General features: G+C 39.6%; 1 protein-coding gene across 8 annotated transcripts in view; it reads left to right on the forward strand.

The window, feature by feature from the left end:
- ITSN1 (intersectin 1) overlaps nt 1-20700 on the forward strand; it is a 209200-nt gene that overhangs the window by 84955 nt on the left and 103545 nt on the right. For all 8 annotated transcript variants that reach the window (XR_004643381.1, XM_034752246.1, XM_034752221.1 and 5 more), the window contains 7 exons: nt 1687-1824; nt 2531-2646; nt 4639-4901; nt 5766-5915; nt 6194-6334; nt 16355-16442; nt 17156-17295. Coding sequence is in view for 7 of the 8 variants with exons in the window: in XM_034752246.1 (XP_034608137.1) it covers nt 1687-1824; nt 2531-2646; nt 4639-4901; nt 5766-5915; nt 6194-6334; nt 16355-16442; nt 17156-17295 (1036 nt within the window). In the remaining variant the exon portion in view is untranslated. The remainder of the gene's footprint in view (nt 1-1686; nt 1825-2530; nt 2647-4638; nt 4902-5765; nt 5916-6193; nt 6335-16354; nt 16443-17155; nt 17296-20700) is intronic.

Consider the following 20700-nt stretch of genomic DNA (forward strand, 5'->3'; position numbering starts at 1 on the left):
ACATCTTTCCTACTCACTACACAATCGATAACCTCCCCCTAGAACTAGAGCACATTCCACTCGCTCACTTTCCACCTCAGTCACCTTTCTTAACAATGTCCTGATTGCTGATATTTGCAAAGCAGCCACATGCACATCAGCGGACGCTTTTAGCCATCACTACACCATTACTCAGGATGTCACATCAGATACTCTGCTAGGACACACTGTCCTATCATCCCCAGTAAATGCAGCTTCAAAGCTCCAGCTTTCCAACTTGGGGTATTGCTTTATAATCACCTACAGTGGAGCACTGGGGGTACTGCTTTATAATCCCCTCCACCCATAGCAACATCACTTGAAGAGACGGCTACCAACCGTGCAGTAATTGAACTTCTTTGAGATGTGTCCCTGTGGGTGCTCCACTCCTCATCCTCCTCCCCTTTGCTTCAGAGCTGAAAGATAAGCTCTGCAACAAAGAAGGAACTTAGGGGCGGTTGGGCCGCACGCACGCACACACACACACACACACACACCATGAGCGGGAGGGGCGGTCGGTCGGGCCGCGCGTGCGCGCGCACACCCACACCCATGAGCGGGATAGATATATATATGTATGTGTATGTATGTATGTATGTCCCGCCCATGGTGTGAGACAGGGAGGTGTGCATGTGCAGTCCAAAGGGCACTGCTGATGAAGATCTCTAATCCCAGGCGCAGGGGGCGCTGCTGCACCTACAGGGGAGCACCCATAGATGAAAGGAGAGAGTTGCACTCCATGAGGGGGTGATTTTGCTCACTTCCCTGAGGCTTATTCTCTGGAAGTAGAACCAGTGTGGTTGCGTGCAGGAGGCAGGTTTGTGAGCCCATGTTGGGGATGGCCCCACTAAGGAGATCAGTGGCACAGACCTGGATCAATGGTGCTGTGGGGGTTGGGGGGGAGGGGGGAAGGAATAGGTTAGTAGGGTTCTAAATTCTGCCCACAAATAAAGCCTTATACACTTGAGATGTCCAAAACACTCCATTCTCAAAGATCTCTGGAATATGAGCCTTGGCTGAATGCTTTGAATCAGCATCCAATAACTAAGGAAGCTAAAACTCTGAAATCTAATGATGAAAATTTAAACTCTTAATACGAATAAAGACATTTCACACGTGTCAGAACTGGTTTAGACCATCATCAGACATCATTGCCTTGGTTTATACTTGGTTAACATTCAAGTTTTCTTTGCATTTGTCAGTGCTGGATCTTAACTTCTTTTAAATGAAAGCTTAAATTCCAAGAACATGGTAGCAGCCTCCAAGGAAAACTGTAGGTGTGCCAAACCACCATAAACGAGTCCAATTTGACCCTCCCTGCACTGCATTGTGCAGTGGATATTTGTGGGAGGAACAAGACTCCACCTGCCAATCTTGCTTCTTGTAGTGGGTGCACCGGTAATTCTAGGCCTGGAGGAGTAGAAACCATGGAGCACATGTGGATGCAGAGATTATAAATTGAGGGAAGAGGGGTGGTACACTTGATTTCAGTCCAGCCATAAGAGATTTTAAACTTAAATGGGGGAAAATTGTTGTCAATTGTCTACCAATAGAAATAAGAAAAAATGAATCACTTGTGAATTGATAATATAGAAACCATGCCACTTAATGAGTATTTGAATTTAAAATTATTTTAAAACTGATTTATTGGGTCTTTTCATTAAACAGGAATCTTTCGGATATTGACCAAGATGGAAAACTTACAGCAGAAGAGTTTATTCTGGCTATGCACTTAATTGATGTGGCCATGTCTGGCCAACCATTGCCACCTGTACTGCCTCCAGAATATATTCCACCTTCATTTAGGTAAAATGGTTATAAATTGTGCTATTTCATTCCTAAACTACTTAATCTTGGTTTTGTTTGGGAAACCTATTTTGATCTTTCTGTTCAGTTGTGTGGAAGTCAAGGACAAGGGGCTAGAAAAAGCTGCTACTTATCCCATTATCGTTGCATTGCACAGATGGCATGCAATGGGGGAATGTCTGCTGTAGCTTTTATTATTTGTTACTGGCAAATGAAGACTCTCCATCACAAGAAGTGACTTTAAGAGTATTTAAGTGAATTTTAGGAAAATAAAGTGAGAACTAAAGCAATTTGAACTAAAATCTATTGTAATTCAGCTACCCAATATTATCCTCCCTTTTACTGCACCACAAGGAGATGTGTGAGAATTCAAAACTTGGCCTGAACTTCTATTATAGTAAATTCTGGCTTGTGGTCCAGTAAGTATTTATGGATTCCAGACGCTGAGTCACCCTACTTCTTTTTCCATTTTCCTTTTCCAAGGCAAAATTGCAGTGAGAAGACACCTTTACATATGTTCACTGTCTCAGGAACTTGAAATTTAATCTTACACATAGTGATTCATAACTTACTGCACACAATGTTTTTTTTAATTAAATTTGAGCTCCTGTATCTCCTTGCTTCTTGAGCTCTTGCCTAGACGATAGTTGTCAAACATTTTGGCCATAAGTGGTTTACACAATTTATAACTATTTTTAATTGGCAGAAGAGTACGCTCTGGCAGTGGCATCTCTGTGATAAGCTCAGTATCTGTAGACCAAAGGTTGCCGGAAGAACCAGTGTTGGAAGAAGAACAGCAACAATTGGAAAAGAAATTGCCAGGTAAGTGAGTTTGCAGTAGTGTTGTAGCTGTGTTGGTCCCAGGATATCAGAGACGAGCTGGGTGAGGTAATATCTTTTATTGGACCAACTTACGTTGGTCAGAGACAAACTCTTGAGCTACACAGAACTCTTCTTCAGGTGAGTGAGTGTAAGTTTAGATAGTGCTTTCTGCTTTATCAGGATAGAACATATCAGCTGTTCACATATATTAATAACATGAAGATTTTTTTGTTATGGTTACATTGTGAAGCAAGAAGCATGGCTGAGATGTTGCTGTGTCCAGCTGATTCCCAGTTTCTGAAATGGCCTCTGTGAGCCATTGGCAGCAGACACAGGAACAGCTTTTGCGCTGCTTTGTCTTGCCCTGATGGCTGGTAGGCCGAGACTGGGGCTACTGCAATAGTGGTATAATGTTGCTTTTGACCCTCACCCCCGACTTGCGCCGAGTGCATTTTGGCCTGTGTGGAGGATCAGGACCATGGTGTATATATACAGGTCTGTTTCATTGTAATCTATGTACTTTATGGTTTTATACACTTTTAATCAGTTCTGTTTAAGAAGATATCAGGTTTTCTGAACATTAACAAAATGGCTTCTGATATTAAAACCTCTAAAACTTTATCGAGGAATTCTTGGCTTATTACGTTGATACTTAGTTGTTGGTGTGAAGCAATAGTAACAACCAGCAGCCAGCTGGGCTTATCCCGCATGATGAGTTTTTAGAGCATATTTCCAGTTGAAATGTTCACTGCATTTTTTCAGAGAACTAGAGAAACAAAACTTGTTTCCACCCATCAAAAGTGTACTCCGTTTTCTTCGCTATGAACTGCACATCTGCCCCTCTGGCAAAGGAGGACTGGACTCAGCTAAATTACCTCAATGAATCTACTCTATACCCCTTTGTAGCAGGAAGATGGTGGCCCTGGTAGAATGATGTGAGGTATTGCCGCCCTCTCAACAGGCTTTCTGTGCAGTGCCTCTAGGCAGTGCCAATCCTGAAGTGAGAGATCTAAATTGAATCCTCAAACTGATGTCTTGTGTGGGATGTGTTGTTACTTTATCACGGACCTAACCCTGAGGCAATTAGTGACTGAAACACAGCCAAAGCTTGGTGTCGTATTTTCACTCATGTCTTAGTGTTGTTTTATCAGAAAAATATCTTGAAATCATGCAGTATGCTGCTCACAGAAAAGATACCTTTGTAACTGCAGTTAAATTGCTCTTAAGCTGTTATACTGCGTCTCAAACTTAACTTACCTCTTTCTGTGTCTGCTCTATCATAAACGAAGTGCTGTAAATAAAATGATAATCAGTGAATATATTAAGTGATTAAATGCGAGGCTCAAGGTGAGCACAGTAGTTTAAGAATTGTGCTCTTCACTGCGTGGATTCAATTGGACAATTTTTCAGAAGTTTTCTCAATAAATTAATGAACCATAGCCTGCACTCTTTTGGCTTTGTAGTAAGTTAGCTTCCACCTCAGTGATGTTACATGGCAGTGGTTTCTAATCTACTAGGAAAGTCAGAGCTTTTACTAGACTAAGACTTGGACTTTTGGTTCTCAGTGAACAACACACACTTAATAGTATACAATTCACATATGTTGAGGGACTCCAAATCCTAAAGTATGCAAGATTGGGGGAATGGACTGCCTAAACTCCAGTATACACATCTGGATAGAAGCTGGGCTTTGTGGTACACAGGAGCCCAAAAGGTAGGCTTGGAATTCATCCTTCAAGTAAGGATGAAGGCTTTGGTGGAGATGGCAATATAAGTGCCAGTGACAACATCAAGAAGTATCCATTACAGTTCTGCTTATCAGTAGTTGAGAACGAGGTTGGAATACTGTTGGACACTCGTTTCATGTAGCAAACTGTTCTTGGTTCACCAATCTGTTTTCATAGTCCTTTTGTTTGGTGGTGGTTGGATTTTTGTTTTTGTTTTAGACAAAGCAAAGCTTAATTTCACCATTCACATTTTCTTGTGTTAAAGTTACATTTGAAGATAAAAAACGTGAAAACTTTGAACGTGGCAATCTGGAGCTTGAAAAGCGGAGGCAGGCCCTTCTGGAGCAGCAGCGCAAAGAGCAAGAGCGGCTAGCACAACTGGAACGGGCAGAGCAGGAAAGGAAAGAACGCGAACGGCAGGAGCAAGAACGTAAAAGACAACTGGAGCTAGAAAAGCAATTAGAAAAACAACGTGAATTGGAACGTCAAAGAGAAGAAGAAAGGCGGAAAGAAATAGAAAGGCGTGAGGTAAATGGATACAGAGGTAGTAGTGTCTCTGAAAATTGTCTTTTGATCTGAACAAAACCGAAAAAAGTATGCTGGCAAGTATTTTACCATACTTTCTTTACTATAAAAGTCTTTACTTGTGTATAATTCCTTAGAAACTAATTGGTTTATTAGTAAACTCTTTTTCCTGCTACAGTTAAGGAACAGACTTCAGTTTCAAGTTTCCTGGAAGTACATACAGACAACTTTACCTAAATCTAGGATGTTTCTTGTGAAATGTCTCCCATTCTACTGAATGGATCAGACAGTTAGGTGTAGCACAAAGTGTTCTTGACCTTAAAACTTTTTGCAACGTGAAGTGATCTTGCTTTCGATGAAGGAGCAAAGACTTCTGCTTGGGGTTGGAAATTCTTAATGCTTCTGATGCAGTCAGTACATTAGGTGAAGAAAAAATTCAATGGCAAGCTTAGGAAGAGCTGCTGTGTTTTGAAATCACCAGACTTTAACCAGACTTTAACTGTTTTTAAAATTTAATGGAGCAGCACTTGACTTTCTATTCCCATATGTGTTTGAGAAATTAAGTGTGTGATTATTCAGAGTTTATTGAAATGTCAAATGTTAGTTAATTTATTAAAATGGAAGAAGTTTGTATATATATTTCAAAAGTAGTACCTTTGCTGATTGTGGCCTCAGTTGACCAAGTTGCCTAACTTTAAGCAGTGGGATTATTCTCTTGTTGTTAAAGCTAGTTGTTAAGTACTTTGTTGAACAGGGGCATATATTAATGCTTTCAGTGTACACTATACTAGAACTATTCTAATGAGGGAGTAGGGTAGATTCACAAACTGGACATTTCAACAGTAATTGTTTTTTTACATACTATAGGCTGCAAAAAGGGAACTTGAAAGGCAAAGACAACTTGAGTGGGAGCGTAATCGTCGGCAAGAATTACTAAATCAAAGAAACAAAGAACAAGAGGACATAGTTGTGCTGAAGGCAAAGAAGAAGACTTTAGAATTCGAGTTGGAAGCTCTAGTAAGTGAAGATATTTTTAAAATGTTGTAGGTTTAAGTATTTACTATATATGACCAACCATTTCCAAAAAACTTGTATTTAAGAGAAAAAAATAGTGATTATATTGTAAATGGAGTACAAGATCACAGTAACAAACACTACAGAGTCTTGATTAGTTTCCATAATTACATCTTGTTTTTTATTCTACAAGTGAGTATTTTTAGTTTTAGAAACATATAAAATCCAGATTTGCATGATGAATTATTGTAGTAACCAAAATGTATCTCTTCTTGCTGAAGAATGATAAAAAACATCAGCTGGAGGGAAAGCTTCAGGATATCAGGTGTCGATTGTCTATCCAAAGACATGAAATTGAGAGCACAAACAAATCTAGAGAACTGAGAATTGCAGAAATTACACATTTGCAACAGCAGTTACAGGTGAGCATGCTGGTGTTTCTTATGTTTAGCCTTTTAGGCTTGTTTTGTCCTCACCCATCTGGATCAGTCCTGATCAAACTTCCCCACCAAACATTGCATGCTACTTTGTCACTCCTGAACAGTTCCACTAATTAATAATTCATTTATATAGTAACAGAGGGTCCTGTGGCACTTCAGATGCAAGAAGTGAGATTCTTACCCACGAAAGCTTATGCTCCTAATACTTCTGTTAGTCTTAAAGGTGCCACAGGACCCTCTGTTGCTTTTTACAGATTCAGACTAACACGGCTACCCCTCTGATCATTTATATAGTGTCTTTCATCCCAAAAGATCAAGTCACTCTTAAAACTATGTATAGGAATTGCTTGCCACACTGGAAGTTAGCAGCAATTGATTGAACATGCACAGCAATATCTCACACTCTTCAGGTTGGAAGAAGTGAATAAATTGTCCAACTGAAAATGTATGGGGAATTGAGGGAGATGGATTTTTTTTTAATTAAAATATACATCTATCTATAGGAGCCCATCCCATACATTCAAATATAAGTACTACCCATACAGAAGCAGCTACCAAACTCCTCCAGCCTGAGTCCAGCCCCCGCCCAAGTTAGAATTCACCAAGACATTGTGGCAAACAAGAGTCTTGTGAAAAACCTGTATAGCAAACAAAGGCATAACAAGATCAAGAGGCTGGAAGATGGAAAACTTAAGCTAGAAGTAAGAATGAAAGTTTTTAATGGTAAGGGCCGTTAGTAATTGCAATAAATTATCAAGGGTTTGGTAAATTCTCCATCACTTAGAATCTTTAAATAAAGATTGGATGTTTTCTGAAAGATAGCTTCAGTTTCAATTACACGTTACTGATAGCTCCAACTCAACTAAACATTATTGAGTGAAATCCCAGCGCCTATGGTCTGCAGGAGGTTAGACTTGCTCATAATTCCTTCTATGGAGCTATGAAAAACGCCATTGGACTGAAGATGACAGAGGTGTTTAATGCCTGTTTTTCTTCAGTCTTCACCAAAAAGATTAACGGTGCCCAGGTACTCAACACAATGAATATCAACGGCAAAGGGAAAGGAATGCAAGCCAAAGCAGGGAAAGAACAGGCTAAAGAATATTTAGATAAGTTTAGATGTATTTAAGTCAGCAGGGCCTGTTGAGATTGATCCTAGGGTACTTAGGGAATTAGTTGAAGCAATCTTGGAACCATTAGCAATGATCTTTGAGAACTCTTGGAGGATGGATGAGGTCCCAGACGACTGGAGAAAGGCAAACATAGTATCTGCCTATCTTTAAAGGACCCAAGGAATTATAGATCAGTCAGTCTAACTTTGGTACCTGGGAAGATACTGGAACAAATTGTTAAACAATCCATTTATAAGCATCTGCAGGATGATAGAATTATCAAAAATAGCCACCATGGATTTGTCAAGAACAATTCATGCCGAAACAACCTAATTTCCTTCTTTGAAAGGGTTACTGGCCTATTGGATGGGGGGGAAGCAGTGGATGTGATGTATCTTTATTTTAGTAAGGTTTTGACACAATCCCACATGATATTCTCATAAACAAAGCAGGGAGATGTGGTCTAGATGAAATTACTATAAGGTGGATTCACAGTTGGTTGAAAGACCACACTTAGACTGGTTATAAATGCTTCCCTGTCAAACTGGGATGGTGCATCTAGTGGGGTCTTGCAGGGTCAGTCGTGGCACCGCTACCATTCAGTATTTTTGTTCATGACTTGGAATGGAATGTATGCTTATAAAATATGTGGATAATACCAAGCTAAGGAAGTAGTGTTTGCAATTGTGAGGACAGGATTAGAATTCAAAATGACCTTGACAAATTGGAGAATTGGTCTGAATTCAACAAGATGAAATAAAGACAAGTGCATAGTACTTTGATTAAGAATAAAAATCAAATGCACAACTACATAATGGGGCATAACTGGCTATGTGGTAGTGCTGCTGCAAAGTTATAGATGATCACAAATTGAATTTGATGCAGCTGTAAAAAAGGCTAATATTCTGGGGTGACTTAGGAGTGTTGTATATAGGACACGGAAGGTAATTGTCCTGCACTACTTGGCACTGGTGAGTCCTCATTTGTAGTACTGTGTCCAGTTCTGGGTGCCACATTTTAGGAAGGATATGGACAAATTGTTGCTCTCCCTTGGACTCTCTCCAAAAATGATAAGGTTTTGAAAACCTGACCTATGAGAGAAGATTTGAGGAACAACTGGGCATGTTTAGTCTTGAGAAAAGATGATTGAGGGGGGGCCTGATAGCAGTCTTCAAATATGTTAAGTCTGTTATAAAAAGACTGATCTATTGTTCTCTCTGTCCACTGAAGGCAGGACAAGAATTAAGGCCCTAAATCTGCAGCAAGGGAGTTTTAGGTTACATATTAGTAAAAACGTTCTAACTGTGAGGGTAGCTAAGCTCTGGAATAGGGTTTCAAGGGAGGTTGTGGAATTCCCATCATTGAAGGGTTTTAAAAGAAGTTGGACAAACCTTTGTCAGGGATAGCCTAGGTTTATTTGGTCCTGCTGCCACAGAGATGATTTCTCAAGATCCCTTCCAGCACTACATTTTTATGATTCTATAACCACAAGTGTTTGGGACTGTAGTAAGTTAAGTGGTGGATGGGTTTGAATATTTATATATGTGGGGAAAGTCGTTTTTTTTTTTTTTTAAATATATTTATATACAACTTGTAGGATGAGCTCCCACAACATAGAATGGGTACTTAAAGATATTATATTTATGAATATATGCTGAAGCCAGAAGGAACCACTATGATCACCTGATCTGAACTCCTGTGTTAAACAGGCCATAGGACTTCTCTGAAATAAATTCAAATTTATGGACTCTCATTCCCTAAATTTTATCTCTCAGTCAAGAGAAGTGAAAAATCTTTTCTTCTGTGAACATCCAGTATTCAGATTTATTTTAGTGAGCTTTTGGTATTTTACTAACATACCCTTGCTGTAGATGGAAAGAGTGAAGGGGGCACTGACCTATGATTTTTGATACACTACATTTGAGTATTATTCTATTTCTTTAACATAGTTAACATTGTCATGTTTAAAAAAATGAGAATAATTTAGATTCCTGCAGAGGATCTCTGGTGAAATTCTGCCCTAATCATGTACGTACACTTCCTGACTTTTGCTGGAAGCTATGCATGTATATCTGAGGGCAGAGTTTGTCTCTTCACTGTACTTTTTAGTTCAAGTGACTTCTGATTTTACACATGCAGACAGCAGTGGTGTTTTGTCAGAAAGATTGCCTCATCTCCAAAAGTACAGAAAAGGGCAACAAAAATCATTAGGGGTATGAAACAGCTTCCATATTAGGAGAGGTTAAAAAGATTGGGACTGTTGAGCTTAGAAAAGATGACTAAGAGGGGATATGATAGAGGTCTCTAAAATCATGAGTGGTTTGGAGAAAGTGAGTAAAAAAGTGTTGTTTACCCCTTCACATAGCACAGTTACCAAGGTCACCCATTGATAGGCAGCAGGTTTAAAACAAATATGAGGAAGTACTACTTCACACACAGGGCCGGCTCCAGGGTTTTGGCCACCCCAAGCAGCCCAAAAAAAAAAGCCGTGATCATGATCGCGATCTGCGGCAGGAATTCGGCGGGAGGTCCTTCGCTCCGAGCAGGAGTGAGGGACCGTCTGCCAAATAGCTGGACGTGCTGCCCATCCCCGGAGAGGCCGCCCCAAGCACCTGCTTGCCAGGCTGGTGTCTGGAGCCGGCCCTGTTCACACAATGCACAGTCAGCCTGTGGAACTCATTGCCAGAAGATGTTGTGAAAGCCAAAAGTTTAACTGGGTTCAAAAAATAATTGAATAAGTTCGAGGATAGATCTATTATTGGATATTTGCCAAGATGATCAGGGATGCAGCCTTATGCTCTGGGTGTCCTTAAACCTCTGAATACCAGGAGATGAGACTGGATGACTGGATAGATCACTTGATAATTACCCTAGTCTGTTCGTTCCCTCTGAAGCATCTCTCACTGGCCACTCTCAGAAGACAGAATCCTGGGTTAGATGGACCATTGGTCTGATCCAGTATGGACATTCTTATGTTCTTATGACAAATGCTATTTTAGGTAATTGTGTTTTTCCTACAGACTAACCTGAGTTCATGTTCTCTTGCCATATACTGTTCCTATGAACTGTAAACAATTATTTCCTTGCGCATTGGAATTGGCTATATTTTTATGGTAGGTAAAATGGCTTGTTTATGTAGCTTGTAAAGAACTTTTGCGTTCTTTAGAATGAAAGGCGCTGCGAAAACTTAAGATATTAATATGGCTATGGGTAAGGCTGCGAGTTCATCACAGAGGGACAGAAGTCATGGATTCCGTGACTTTTCAGGATCTCTGTTACTTCTGCAGTGGCCGGTGCAGCTGGCCTGGGCGCCGCCTGAGCAGCTCAGGCAGCAACTGGGCCAGCTGCACCGGCCGCTGCTGGAACAGTCTCGGGCCACCACTACGCCCCCTTCTTCCCCTCTTCCCCCCCATCCCCCCCAGCAGCAGGAGTTTGGATATAGAGGGGGCTCAGGGCTGGGGCAGGGGGTTGGGGCATGGGAGGGAGTGAGGGCTCCGGGCGGTGTTCACCTCAGGGAGCGGTGACATGTTCCTCCTTCAGCTCCTAGGCGGAGGTGCGGCCAGGCAGCTCCACACGCTGCCTCCGCCCACTTGTGGTGGCCCTGCAGCTACCATTGTCTGCGGTTCCCAGCCAATGGGAGCTGCCAGCCCCTCCCAACACAAGCACCTGCAGCACCCCTGGGCCACCCCGCCACCCTACTCCAGAGCACCCAAGATTAGTCAGGGATATATAGTACAAGTCATGGGCCGTGAATTTTTGTTTACTGCCTGTGACCTGTCCTTGACTTTTACTAAAAATACCCATGACTAAAACGTAGCCTTAGCTTTGAGTGGTTGCATTTTCATGAGTTCATTAACTGCTACATTTTTGGTCTGAACTGTACATAACACATGTATCCATTAGGAATTGATATGTGAGAGGCTTCTGGTTGGTTTGATACTGTTTTTATAGGTTCTTATGATCCCCATCCCCATAACACTTGAGCACCTCTTAGCTTTCTAAAAACAGGTATACCAATAAGAATTGTTTTTGTATATGTTCTCTTGTTCTTTCCTCTCTTTCTCCTTCCTCTCCCCCCCATCTTGCTTTTAAGGTGTTTTGTTTGATTAGTTGTTTGGAGGGTGGGTTACCTGTGTATGTGTGTGTGTGGGAGGAGGGGTGTTTCTTTGTGTAGAAACAAAGGGAAAGCTGACTCAACGAAATGAGTGGCGAATGATTAGATAACTGAAGTCACTCTTAAGATTAAAAATAATCATAGGCCTAAGTCCAGCTCTTGTGAAAGTTTCTTCTGTTTTAATGGACTTCCTCCTTTAGTTTACAGCTTTCTGCTTTCAGAGCAAAGAGAATATAATATATTGAAGATTGAGCCCTAGTCATCAGGATTCTCTCCTCCCTAAATCCCCTTGAAATGGAGTTTATTTTCACCAAAGTCAAAACTGATATTTCCATAACACTGCAGTTCTTCACTACAAAATGAGAAATATATAAAACAGAGTAAAGAGAACATTTATAAAGTGGACATACAGAATAGAGTAGCAATGGAAGTGTTGAAAGCTTGAAGTGTGGTAACACACTGTAGGTGGATTGGATGATAGGGAACTCTGTAGAACGGAGAAACAACTGAGCTACTACAATATTTTATAACTTAATTCATGAGTCATTAAATACTGTGGTTAGTAATTCTGGTACTACAAAGACTGTTGGCTCTGTTCAACTGATTGGCCTTGACACTGAGAAAAGAGAGGAGAATCTGTTGTGCTCATCAGTGAAATACAGCATACTATCCTGTGCTAGTTTAGTATCAAAAGATGGTGATTCTTAATTATTTATATTACAGTTATGTTCAGAAACCTTCAGTTGGGATCAAGTCCACATTATGCTAAGCACTTACTGTAACAAAGAAGTGGAGAGTACAGAGGGGAAGGTGGCTGAGACTAACATTAGTTGGAAACACATGGTTACATAGATAAGTTATGTTTAGGACTAGATAGCTGCAAACAAGTAACATTTTAATACTGTTATAAGATACAAATGAACAAATAGCTGGCAAATGTCCCTGTTGATGTCTGCCTATACATTACTTATTTTTATCACATGCATACAAGGCTTGAATGCATGCAGATGTCCTTAAAATGTTACCTTTTATACTAACTTTATGCCATGAGTTTCACTGTATCACTGTAGAAGGAGATCTGAAGGGGAGCAATTTACCTGCTTTTTAAAAAAATAATTGTTTGCCTAACTGTATTAGTTCTGAGAGGGGGAGAAATACCCCTGTCCCCCTAAATATACCCTATGCAGCATACAACCGCTTTTTGCTTATCTCAATCATTAGTATGCCCTCTGTTTTAATTCCATTAAAATCTCCAGAACAAAATCAACTTTATTAAAAATTACCTGCTTTCTAACCTTCATTCAAACCACTCATTGAGGTTTAGGTTTGGGTAAATGGATACAGTCTGAATTGAATCCTGAGCATCCAGCAATGCAATTAATACAGAGAGCATTAACTGTTTATAAATGCTCTGTTCACAATGATTGGAACTGGACTACCATCATATCCTTTTTTTTTTTTTTTTTTTTTTAAGCTTAACAATACGCAACCCATGGCCCTGCAGTATCAGCTTCTCCCAGTACACTGATCCAACATTAATGTTATATACCTCAGTTGTTGCTGCTTGAATGATTTATCACTGTATGATCACAAACCTGTAAATAATGGTGACTAATCAATAGGAAAGAGCAAAATTGTCTTGGGAGAACCCAGAAAGTAATCAGAAATTGTAAGGACATCAATTCCTCAAAAATATTCATAAATATACATGATCACCTCATTTATAGAGGAGAAAACAAAAGGCATCTGATTGGTCTTTTTTTAAAGGAGGCTCCCAGACTCTTAATTCAAAAACTTACAAAAATCAATAGTACACCTCTACCTCAATATAACGCGACCTGATATAACACGAATTCGGATATAACGCAGTAAAGCAGTGCTCCGGGGGGCGGGGCTGCGCACTCCGGTGGATCAAAGCAAGTTCAATATAACGCAGTAAGATTTTTTGGCTCCCGAGCACAGCATTATATCGAGGTAGAGGTGTAATAATTATCTTCATAAGATGGGGGGTCTCCCTTTAATTTCAGTTGGAAATCAAACGGTGCCTAATGGTTGAGTGAGATACATCTGACTGACATTTATGATACCACACTCTTACTATACAGCCGTCAATAAACACATTTGGAAAGGCTCTACTAAATGATCCTTTCTCCAAGTTTCTTGGGAGTGAAAAGCTGAATTAATTAAAATAGTGACTGCTCTTCAAACTACTGCATGTATTAAAAGTAGGGCTGTTGATTTAATTGCGATTAACTAAAAAAAATGAATCGTGATTTTAAAAATTTATCGTGATTAATCTCAGTTTTAATCACACTGCTAAACAATAGAGTACTGATTGAAATTTACTACATATTTTTGGATGTCTTTCTACATTTTCAAATATATTTCAATTACAACACAGAATACAAAGTGTACAGTGCTCACTTTATTTTATTATTTTTTATTCCAAATATTTGCACTGTAAAAGTGATAAAAGAAATAGCATTTTTCAGTTCAGCTCATACAAGTACTGTAGTGCGATCTCTTTATCTTGAAAAGGCAATTTACAAATGTCGTACTTCTTGTTCAGCCAATTGCTAAAACAAACTAGTTTGTTTACATTTATGGAGATGATGTTGCCTTCACATGGCACTTTTGTAGCCGGCATTGCAAGGTATTTACATGCCAGATATGCCTCTTCACGCTTCAACCACATTCCAGAGGACATGCTTCCATGCTGATGACGCTCATTAAAAAAATTGTGTTAATGAAATTTGTGAATGAACAGTTTTACCAACAATTTCCCATATATTTCATGTTATAACAGTCTCAGATGATGACCTAGCACATGTTGTTCATTTCAAGAACACTTTCACTGCAGATTTGACAAAATGCAAAGAAGGTACCAACATGAGATTTCTAAAGATAGCTACAGCACTCGACACAAGGTTTAAGAATCTGAAGTGCCTTCCAAAATCTGAGAGGGACTAAGTCTGGAGCATGCTTTCAGAAGTCTTAAAAGAGCAACACTCCAATGCGGAAACTACAGAACCCGAACCTTCCCCCTTCCCCTCCCCCACAAAAAATCAACCTTCTGCTGATGGCGTCTGACTCAGATGATGAAAATGAACATGCATTGGGCCACACTACTTTGGATCATTATCGAGCAGAACCCGTCATCAGCATGGATGTATGTCCTCTGGAATAGTGGTTGAGGCATGAAGGGACATATGAATCTTTAGCGCATCCGGCATGTAAATATCTTGTGACACCAGCTACAACAGTGCCATGCCATTACTTTCAAGTGATATTATTGCCCGTAAATGTAAACAAACTTGTTTGTCTGAGTGATTGGCTGAACAAGAAGTAGGACTGAGTGGACTTGTAGGTTTTAAAGTTTTACATTGTTTTGTTTTTGAGTGCAGATATATATATATATATAGAGAGAGAGAGAGAGAGAGAGAATTTTTACATAGTTCTACATTTTGTCATGAAAGTTGAACTTACAGGAGATTGCAATACTGTACTTTTATTAGGTGAATTGAAAAATACTATTTCTTTTATCACTTTTACAGTGAAAATATGTGGAATAAAAAATATAAAGTGAGTACTGTCTAATTGAAATAAATATATTTGAAAATGTAGAAATACATTCAAAAACAATTAATAAATTTCAATTAGTATTCTGTTTAGCAGTGCAATTAAAACTGCAATTAATCGTGATTAATTTTTATGATCACAATTAATTTTTTTGCATTAATCGTGTTAGTTAACTGCAATTAATTGACAGTCCTTTCAATACCATCATATAGGTGTTGTAAGTAAATGCAAATCTTTGACTGGACTCACAAAGGGATTAACCAGGTATGTGATTATGTAGAAGGTCATGCTATGTCGTTTATGCTATGTCCTTTATGACAAATCTGTCAGGTAGTTAAATCGTTAAAACTGCTGCTGAAGTAACTTGCTTAAAAGAAAGTTTGTTTTTCAAAGATACTGAGATATTGATACTGACAGTTTTTATATATTAAGCCATTTCATATCAGGGTTCTGTAATCTGTTCTGACAACTTGATGTTGGGGGTCAAGGCACTGGAAAAGTATGTAGTGGAATTAACAGTTATCATCCCCCAGAAATAACAAGGATTATACATATTCTGCCATATAGAATTAAACTTTTATTTATATGTAGCTTTCTGGGTTTCTGTAAAGCAACTGGGTTCCTGTAAAGCAAATAATGAACTGTGATCTCTGCTGGAATGCTAAGCAGAGATCTGGAACTCTAGTATTCTTATTTCATAGTCCACAAGTAAGCAGATCTTGGTGGTTATGTGTTTGTTTAAATGAAGATTATTTATTATCTTTGAATGATTAATAAAATGGACAATCCTTAAATCTTCCTCCTCTTGATGAAACTTCCAATTACTCATTTAAGTGACCCACAAACACTTTCTAAGGGCCCAATTCAATACCCAACTAGGTAGATACTTGTACCCTTATACAAATTTCAGTCAGATCTTGCTTTGGAACTAGCTGAGATCAAGTTTGTTTATTAGATGGGAGCAGTTTCTGAAGTAACAGATTTGACTCATTGGCTTTTTTTTAGGGGATAGGATGTACCTGTATGTAGTTGTATCACTAAGAAATGGTCCCACACAACAAGTGCTTTGATAATATTTGACTGAATGAATGGAGCTGAAAAGAGATACTTCTTCAGTGAAGGTAAAATGGTATAATGTGAAGCTAGTGACTATTTCTGGTTAAAGTCAATAACTTGTTCCTTTATCTTTTCCCCAAGGAGTCGCAGCAGATGCTTGGAAGGTTGATTCCAGAAAAACAGTTACTCAATGACCAACTAAAACAAGTTCAGCAGAACAGTTTGCACAGTAAGTATATATAATACATATCCGGGGTGAAAGTAACTTAAGGGACTTACCGGTCCTTGGGGGGGGCCCTCAGGCAGAAGGGGCGGGGCTTTTAAATCCCAGGCCCTTTAACTCGCTGCCACTACCCCGGGGCTCCGATGGCAATTTAAAGGGCCCGGGCTCCGGCTTTGGTAGCAGCAGCCAGGAGCCCCAGGCCCTTTAAATCACTGCCGGAGCACTATGGTAGCTGTAGGTGCAGCGGGGGCTGGGAGCCTCGGGGCTCTGGTGGTAATTTAAAGGGCCAGGGGGTCCGGCCACTGACGGGAGCCCTGGGCCCTTTAAATTGCTGCAGGATCCTGGGGCTCCCAGCCACCGCTGCTATCCCAGGGCTCCGGCAGTGGGGCTCTGGCAGCGATTTAAAGGGCATGGGGCTCTGGCTGCTGCCGGGAGCCCAGGGCCCTTTTAAATTGCCCACTTGGGGAAGCTGCCCCCTTCCAGTACAGTCGGTTGTGTACCGGACTTGCCAGTACACCGGACCGGACCAGCTTACTTTCACCTCCGTATATATCTATATCTATCTAAAAATAAGTTTGAGACTATTTGCGCAATATATCATTCGTATCACTAATAATTTTTTTATCTTGCAAGAGAAATGCTGAGAAACGGTTCAGTGTGTGACCTAAAGATGTCAGTGTAAGAAAATATCTCATTTGACAATATGTTTTTAAAAACAGGAGATTCTCTTCTTACTATCAAAAGAGCCTTAGAAGCCAAGGAACTAGTACGCCAGCAGCTTCGAGACCAACTAGATGAAGTAGAAAAAGAAACCAGATCAAAACTTCAGGAGATTGATATTTTCAATAATCAACTGAAGGTAACCTATGTTAATCCCTGTTTTTCTAAATGTTTGGTTGGTCAGCTGCTAATTTGATCATGGGCAGAAACATTTTACTATGATGTGATTTCGTTCAAAATTTTAATGTTAAGACCATTATCCAAAGTGACAGCATTCTGAAATATATTGTACGCTCCTCCTTTTTAAGAAAACAAAATTTGGATAAATTGGCATTACTGTACATTCTGAACAAGAGGTTCCAGATTAAATCTGAACCCATTTGTGAATAAATTCAAATGAGCTGATCCCAGATCTATGATTACACTTGAAAAAAACTACCAACCTCTACCCTCCCCATCTATAAACAGATGTTCTGGAAATATGGTGTAATTACTACCGTATATACTCGTTCATAAGCTGAATATTTTCGGTAAAAAAAAAAAGACGCATCAAAGAGCGGGGGTCGGCTTATAAACGGGTCTACACCAAAATTTGATGACTTTAAACTCTATTAATATCTAATACATTGTTGTTTTGTTTACTTGGAGCCATCTGCAGGCATGGAGCCCCGCAGCTCCCTGTGGCTGCGGTTTGCCGTTCCCAGCCAATGGGAGCTGTGGGGCCTGCAGCTCCCATTGGCTGAGAACGGTGAACCGCAGCCGCAGGGAACTGAGGGGCTCCATGGCTGCAGATGCTCCAAGTAAACAAAACATCCCAACCCACCAGTGGCTTACCTTGACTGGCCAGGAGTCAGTTTGCCAACCCCTGAAATATAGCGTCGGCTTATGAAAAGGTCATATAGTTTTTACTCTTTTTACCTAACCCTCTTGGAGGGTCGGCTTATAAACAAACAGGCTAGTGAACGAGTATATATGGGTATTTCTGCAAGTTTACAGACCCTTCATTTTAAACATACCTGTAAAGTGACTTGTCTTTCATTTCTATGCAGAATTTTTCTGTCATGCTTGTTCCTGACTGCAGTTTGTTTTTCTTTTGTCTTTTCATACTTTCACTTCTCCTGTTCAGTCAGTTCATAGATTGATTAGTCAGTTGTTGAGACTGTGCTTTATTTAATCACACAGTAAAAGTAGAGAAATGGCAACAGCTAGGAGAGGAAGAACATCCTTCAAAGATAGTGTTTAAGACTTCTTCCTGACAGTTACATTTAAAAAAAAAAAAAAAGGAAAATGATAACCTAATATGAAGGAACTTTTTATCTCACTGTTTCCGTGGATATTTTTTTAAAAAACAGCATCCAGGAGAAGATACAGTATTTCCTGCAACATACAACTAATACATTGAACATTTTGTTTTTTATATTGCAACACAAGCAAAGGTTTTATAGCTGATTCTGGTTTGAAATTAGATCTGATTAGGAGAATTGTCTTTATATTAGGTTAATTTGGCTACAGATATGAATTGCATATCTTTTCTGTGAATATATCCTAAAATAATGTCGATAAATTAGATTTCTAATTCACTTCCTTCTTGAAAAGGAGACCACACTAATCACCTGTCTGTCAGTAGTTGATAAAACACTATATTTTGAGAGATAAGGTAAACTGAATAATTTAACAAAAGTATTTAGTGTGCCTTTTCACTACTGAGACCATAGGTCAAGTCTTATCTGAAGTTCTAACGTGTTTAAGATTACTGCTCCTCTCTTTAACAACAGAGTATATGATTGTGGCACGTCTGGAGGTGCCCAAGACTGAGTTGCCTTGTTACTCCCTCCCACACCTCCAGCAAGAGACAAACTTGCTGGTGCTTAACTCTGCATCAGCTCCTTGAGAACACCAATCTGTAAGCCAAACAAACAATCCCCTCAGGCCAATGCCAGCCCTTGATTTACTTTACAGGTTAACGATAGGTTTATCCCAGTCACCAAGCTCCTTTGTAGCATTCCCCTGTGATATCTAGATCCTGTCACCAGCCACTCACAGAAATACCAGTTTTGCTATCACCAACGGGATGGTGTAAACGCCAGCTTCTTTTATTCAACTGAGGATCAGCCACTGTATAACATCACAGCACTGAGATACATTTATAGTGAAAACAATCATAAGTTTGTTATAAAAGAGAAGATTTAAGAGAGTAAGGATAAAGCAAAATCAATACATAGTTTCTAGAGACTACACTTAACTTTAACAGGCTATCCATCAGTCTAAAAGCAGTCTTCGAAGCGTTTCCAACCAAGGCTGTTTGGGATCCCATTTTCATTAATATAATCACACTGCCCCGATTACTTCAAGTGCAGGAAAAAGGGGTATCCTGTTGCCTCCTTATATTCCCCAAAGTAATTGTTTGTTTCCTGAGTCAAGATGACCCCTGTGGCTTATTCCCTGGTGTGTTGATTAAATCTTAACTTCACTTCCTCCTGTTGAGTTTGTCTGCAAATAGGGCTTTCATTGTGCTGGCCTACAATGCTTAATTTACATGTGAACGGAGGCAGACAGGTGAATATACATCCTTTGTCAGAAACCTGTATGTCAAATCTGCATTGATTCAAACGTTAGGCACTTATTGTGTGTGTGTGTGTGTAATTTTATATATATATATATATATATATATATATATATGTTTTACATGGTATTTGTACCTACCTTTTGCAACAATATTAGTGAACAGTATTCCCCAGCTTTTACTGAAGACCTCACATGACCTTCTTTGTGGATAAATACTATAAAAGCAATGTGTAGCGTAGTGTAGGTGTAGTGAGCTTGTCAGGCCTGTTAAGCGTTGCTGTTACAGAATAGTGAATCTTTTGCCCGTTGGCATTGAGGGGTTCTTAAGGTCACAACTGTAGGTCGCACTTCCATTGCATATATTTTATAGTATTTTATATTCCCTGATAAGAGAAGGCCTGTGGTAGCCAGAGTAGTGGCTAAATTATCTGAATTACTATAATTGTTTCCTTGTGTCTTAATGGTATACACAATCATGTAAGCATGAGGTAGATGAGGTAGATGAAGACTGGTGGTTTGGCTAAAAGTCTTACTTAATAAAGGTCCTTCTATTAAATTTCTCATTATGGCTGGGACTCTTCAGTCGCTTATTCCTTCAAGTCAAAAACTCATGAGTGGACACAAAATGAGTGGGTTTTTTTAAGCTCTTTAGAATATAATGACAGGTTTCAGAGTGGTAGCCGTGTTAGTCTGTATCGGCAAAAAGAATGAGGAGTACTTGTGGCACCTTAGAGACTAACCAATTTATTTGGGCATAAGCTTTCGTGGGCTAAAACCCACTTCATCGGATGCATGCAGTGGAAAATACAGTAGGAAGATATATACACACATATAGTTGGTATGGCAACACCCATTTTTTTTTCATGTTCTGTGTGTGTGTGTGTGTGGTTTCCACTGCATGCATCCGATGAAGTGGGTTTTAGCCCACGAAAGCTTATGCCCAAATAAATTGGTTAGTCTCTAACGTGCCACAAGTACT

Source organism: Trachemys scripta, chromosome 1 (assembly GCF_013100865.1).
Source record: "Trachemys scripta elegans isolate TJP31775 chromosome 1, CAS_Tse_1.0, whole genome shotgun sequence".
NCBI lineage: Eukaryota > Metazoa > Chordata > Testudines > Emydidae > Trachemys > Trachemys scripta.